Source organism: Hibiscus syriacus, unplaced genomic scaffold (assembly GCF_006381635.1).
Source record: "Hibiscus syriacus cultivar Baekdansim isolate YM2019G1 unplaced genomic scaffold, ASM638163v2 tig00014444_pilon, whole genome shotgun sequence".
Lineage (NCBI taxonomy): Eukaryota > Viridiplantae > Streptophyta > Magnoliopsida > Malvales > Malvaceae > Hibiscus > Hibiscus syriacus.
The window spans coordinates 1,579,532-1,585,337 of record NW_024062326.1 but is presented as its reverse complement, the minus strand read 5'-3'; the positions used below and the strand labels follow the sequence as shown (position 1 = coordinate 1,585,337).

Genomic DNA, 5,806 nt, shown 5'->3' with positions numbered 1-5,806 from the left:
GACTTACCCGAATCGTCTCGATTACACCCTGTCTTCCATGTCAGTCTGTTGAAGAAGCATATTGGCACTACAGTAACAGCCTCGACAGCGCCTCCTGTGGTAGATGAAGCAGGTCAGTTTTGCATAGAGCCAAGTAAAATTTTGGGAAGAAGAATTGTCAATCGTGAATCAACCAGTTACTCAATTGTTGGTGAGATGGACTAACCTCGATGATTCGGACGACACTTGGGAGGATTACTCTGTTCTACGTGGCCAGTTTCCCTCTTTTGATCATTGGGGACAAGGATCCTCTCGAGGGGTGGGTATTGTCATGGTTGTAGGAGAAGGGCGAGAACACGAGGAAGAATTGGGGGAAGAAACGCGAATGTTAGGGATTGAGCAAGAGAAATTAGGGATTAAGGAACGTAAGAAAGGGGCTAATGATTTACCTGAAGTGGAGAAGGCTGATTGAGATCAGACGTGGTTGGAGCAGGCCCAAGAAGAATGAGAGTAGCCCAAGTCAGCTAGACCAATATCTGCAGAAGAAGACAAATTATTAGGAGTTGTTATATTTTGTTAGAAAGGACAGCCAGCTGGCAATCCTTCGGTTATCATTGTAACTAAATAAATTGGTTGTGTAAATATTTTCCAGTATGTTATGAATGAACAAGTTTTTCCTTCTCTAAATTCTCTCAAAATTCTCTCTATTCTTATTACCTACTTCTCCATTTCTCTTCTACTTACCTCGAACCATAACAGACTACTACCATGCAAACGTCAACTACCCTAGGATCATCAAGCGTAGCTTTTGAGAACCATATTATCCACGACATTTGAAGATGGATGACCCAAAATTTGCAAGGGTGGTAAGCTTGAATGGCTCCAGTTTTATTTTTAATAATAACCCCATATTAAAAAAATTCTTTGGATGTAAGTGGGCAGCTACTTGCAACAACCGTTGATCCTAGATTTCACAAGGCAAATTACTTTCTAGAAAAGATCAATCCCAACAAGAAATGAATCATTGCATGCTTAATCTCTATCCATTGCTCGTCGATCCTCATCAACCAAAGGAAGGGCTGCTTCGTATGTCATTCAAAGTTAGGGTATAAAGATCAAGGGAAACTCTTTGCACCAGTCAACTATACGAGAAGCTATGAATGGTGTCATTCATAACATCCAAGAGTTGGTTCAGACCTATGTTGCTAGAACAGAGTAATAGAATGAGAGTCTGGTCCAAACCAGGAGTGAGGAGAGGTAACCTTTATCCATTTTTTCTATGGATTTTACGTTCTTAACATGGAATTGCCAAGGTAGCAACGGAAGCAAATTACCAAGAGTTTCCAAAAAATAGATTCAGGAGCACAAGCCTAATCTTGTGGCCCACATCGAGCCAGGAATTAGTGGAGGCAACGCGGATAAGTCATTGCGAAGCTAGGATTCGAATTTCCTTTATGAGTGGAGACTATTGAGTTTTCGGGTGGAATATGGCTTCTCTGAAGTTCATCTATTTTGGTCGATGTCATTGCAGTTCACCCCTAATTTATCCATACTAGGATCACAAGTATGAATTTTCCTTTACCCTTTATGGTAATCACTGTATATGGAAGCCCTGACAGGTATAAACGAAAGGCCTTGTTGAGGGATCTTAGTGGCATTCATGTGGCAAATGAAACACTTTGGGTTTTACAAGGAGATTTTAACGCGATCTTGGATGGTTTGGAGAAAAAAGGTGGAGCGAGGAGAGGAGTTGGGTGCAGCTTATTCCAAGATTTCTTACAACGCCATAATCTCTTCGACCTGGGTTTAAAGGACCACCTTTCACATGGAAGTGGGGCAGAACCTTTGAACGTCTTGAAAGATTGGTGGCTAATGCCCACTGGCATATGGTGACCTCTGACATGACTGTCTACCATCTTCCTCGACTCAAATCCGACCATAGACCCATCATCTTGTGCTCCAATGCCAATCTTAATTTTATTGGCAAAAGACTTTTCTGTTTCTTTGCAGGTTGGATCAAGCATCCCCTTTTCCACTTTTTGGTTCAAAATAAATGGTCGCTGGATGGGAACATGCATAACAGGATTAAATCCTTCATTGATGAGCTTCATTCCTAGAATAAGAACGTCTTTGGACATTTGATTTGAAAGAAGAAGCAGCTTAAGCACAAACTTTTAGCTGTCTAAGCTTCCATGGATTTCTATGGTAATGATAATCTAAAAGATGTTGAAATAGAGCTCCGTTTAGAGTTGGATGATATTATTGATAATGAAGAGCTCACGTGGAAGCAAAAGTCCAGAAGCTCTTGGTTACACGACGGTGACCGTAACACTAGATACTTCTACAGCCGCATGGTCTCTCGTAGAAAGGTATATCGAATTCAAGTATTGCGAACAAATGACGAGGATTGGTGCTATGATGAGGATATTGGCAGAGGGAAAGACACTAAGTTTTTTTGAAAATCTTTACCGTTAGAATGGTAAAAAATTGGATCAGTTCCCAATTAGGAATGCCTTCCTTAAGTTTCTTGGATTCGAATATTAAGATTATCAATGCCAGAGTGTCGCATGAGGAAATTCATCAGGCGTTTTTTGTGATCTACGATATTTTCTCCGGTATTCATAGAACTCTTCACATTGAAGTGACGAATTTTAATAAAATAATATTTTTATTTAAAATTATCACTTGACGAGTTCTAATAAAATATATTTTTTATTAAAATTTATTATATCAAGATAAAAAATGTGAATAAAAAAATATTTTTCATTTAAATTCATCACATCAACTTGAAGAATTTCATGCATTGTAAAGAATACCGTAAATCCAAAAATATAAGTGTAAGTGCCCTTAGAAAAAAGTGTCAGTGTCCTATTTTACAATTTTTTTCTTTCAAAGCTGCCCTGTTGGGAAAAAAAACCCTCACTATGCCATCCAGGTGAAAAGACGAGTCAAGCTCCTGGAGGGTTCTTCTGCACTTGGGCCGAATGGGCTGGGTATGCATTTGGAAATATGCCATTCAACAATTAATTATTGGGTAAACTAAACGTTAGTACCTAAACTATTCCATTTCGACATCTAAAATTTATTTTTTTAAAGAATGTTTAGTTTTAGATTTCATGTTGGTACTCCGCCGTCAAAAGCAGTTTCTCTTTGATAAAATCTTTGAGTTCCATGTTTTAATTTGTTAAAAAAAATTCCATGTTTTAAAGAACACTGATGCAGCAGAGGAGGCTAAGATCACGGTAATAAAAAACAAACTGATGCAATGAAAAAGAGAACAAAACAACAGTTTTCTTCTTGTAACTATTGCAGAGCTGATGGATTTTGATATATAGTTTTTGCATTTTGGTTATTTAAATGTAGTGTTTGCGGCAAAATGGCAAAAAAAAAAAAAAACGCATAACATACACGCGCATATTCCCTTTCCATGTTCAAAGGGACTACCTTTTTTCATGAACATGCCTGCAAATTTTTTATATCGTCTAATATAAATTTAGACCTCCACATAAAATGGTTCTAATTTGCACCACAACTTTATAAGAAATGGAGTTCTGGTATCATTGATAAAAATTGAAAATCTTCTTCAATCACAGATTCATGGCATCTAAGTCAAGTCTGGTGTAAGATAAGTGTATATAGCAACTCATTCCATGTATCAGGCAATCCAGGCAGACACCAATGCACACAATCTGCATATCTTGCTGGATCAGTTTTTTGTTCTTTGGTCAGCACCTTGCCGCCGGGAGCCGAATAGAGTGATGTATGTGCATCTTTCCGGTATTCGGATAGCCCCGTTATGTTGATGAAATGAACGGGTACTTTTACGGATTGAATGACCTTTTCTGCAGTTTCGAAAAGCTTCCAATTTGTGCCCACGTCGATCGTCGACATGTTCAGAATCGGCATCGTCTCGTTCGAACATTGGATCCCAAGCGTGTTATTCCAGGCAGAGCCTCTGTTTGATCTTGAAAAAAAAAATGTAAGTTTTTCGAACTACCTAACTGAAAGGATTTCAAGTTTTTGTTAGTTTCTGTACTTATTATGTTGTGGAGCCGAACTGATGAAGAACACTGAAGTCCTATTGGGATCAACATTTTCTCCCACCCATTTGGCCCATGAATTCAAAGCATTCTCATATGCTACACTCTGATCTATCTTGTTATAGTCCGTCGGCCGATCGTCAAATGATCCTCGTCTTTTCAATCAGTTTCCAAGGAAGAAAACTTGAGTGAAAATTTTCAAGAATTTCAGAACCATATAACCTAAAAATGTACAAGACAATAAAATGTGGGAACTCACTGCAGTACTTTCACGACGGGGTACCTCCACCAAATGAATGTATTGAAGACGAGATAATCCAAATTTTCCCAGTTTTGTCCATGTTTTGAGATTGATCCAAGCTTCACTATAGGATCCACTGTGCCATCCCTCATATTTGGAGGGTCTACATTGGACTCAACCAAATAGGGTGCCCAGTAAAACTCAATTGTAGCATTATAATCCTACACAGTCGAATCAAATTATAAAGTTATTCGAGTCGATTCGATCAAGAGTCGAAAGTAAAGAGAAACAGAAAGCAAGGGATTACCTCCATTTTAAAAACAGTGATGTAGGTTGCATAGCTCATGCTCCTCTTCTCAGGTGGGATGACAGATTGAACAATACAAACCATAGACAACATCTGGTTAAAATTTAAGGAGTCCCCAACAAACATAAGCCTCTTTCCTCTAAGTTTCTCCAGAAATAATTTTGCCTCAAATCTTAACCCAGAAAACACAAATGGTCGTTTAACCTATGTTACTTGGATTCATGTATTTCAAAGAATCTATTACTAAGTACTTACTTTGGCAAAGAGCAATCTCTGGGCTGCCATCTCCATTTCTGGTACGAAGAATCAGGCCTTCCATTCTTCAAACAAGTCACCATGTTATTGAGATACTCACAGTCTTCTTCTTTGTATAAAGGATGTGATGAAGTGTTATCGAAAACCCATTCTCCTGTGAAGATATCACACTCTTCTAGTGGCAAAACATTGGTTGAATTTGAGGATTCATGGAAGGGCTCTTGTTGATTGAAATCTGTGAATCGAGTGATTTTTATGTATTGATTGTAATAGAAGAATCCGAAGAATAAAATTGAGAGAACTACTGTGGCTGCCATTGGAAAGAAATTCCATCTTGGGGGCTTATCAAAAGATTTCATTGTTAATCAGGATCAACAACGGCTTAATCAAACAATTAAGAGCAATGGAGTTTTCGTTGTATGTTTTTTTTTCAAATTTTTTTCCGATAGGGGTAGGTCAACCTCCCATTTCGTAACTAACACCGGTTTATTTTACTTTAGTTGTTATGTTTTAGTCTGTAAAGCTGTCATCATAATAAGAAAAGGTTAAAGTATACAAATGATCAATATTTATCTTGAAATGGTATTTTTAGCTATTAAAGTTTTAAAAATTATAAAATGATAATTAAAATTTTAATTCGATTATAAAATTATAATCAGTCTGTTAACTGTCATTAACCGTGATAAAGGGGATGGCGTGACATATTTCCCTGTGATGTTTGATGATAAGAATAAACGCATGATGATTTTTTGTTTAAGAGTGATTTTATGTTTAAGAGAATGAATTTGTAAAACATTAGAGGTGAAAATAAATTTTTAATAAAAAATATAAAAAAAATTATATGATAATTTGAAATTTTTAAGGAGATGATCGCACCATTAACCCCAGTGGCGGATGCACATTCTGAAATTTCCTGGAATTCGAATTTTCTTCTTTAAAAATCGAGTTTTTTTTTTTCAATAATATATGTGTCAACCTTAAAAT

General features: G+C 37.1%; 1 protein-coding gene across 1 annotated transcript; it reads right to left on the bottom strand.

Annotated features, from left to right (window-relative positions):
- Nucleotides 1-3,539: 3,539 nt before the first annotated feature.
- Nucleotides 3,540-5,272, bottom strand: LOC120207309 (protein trichome birefringence-like 28). Its single transcript, XM_039206798.1, has 5 exons — nucleotides 4,823-5,272; nucleotides 4,568-4,739; nucleotides 4,279-4,481; nucleotides 4,016-4,174; nucleotides 3,540-3,934 (listed from the first exon to the last, which is right to left on the bottom strand). Exons 1-5 carry the CDS (start codon nucleotides 5,179-5,181, stop codon nucleotides 3,589-3,591), a joined length of 1,239 nt encoding a protein of 412 aa, XP_039062729.1. The 5' UTR covers nucleotides 5,182-5,272; the 3' UTR covers nucleotides 3,540-3,588.
- Between the last annotated feature and the right edge of the window lie 534 nt (nucleotides 5,273-5,806).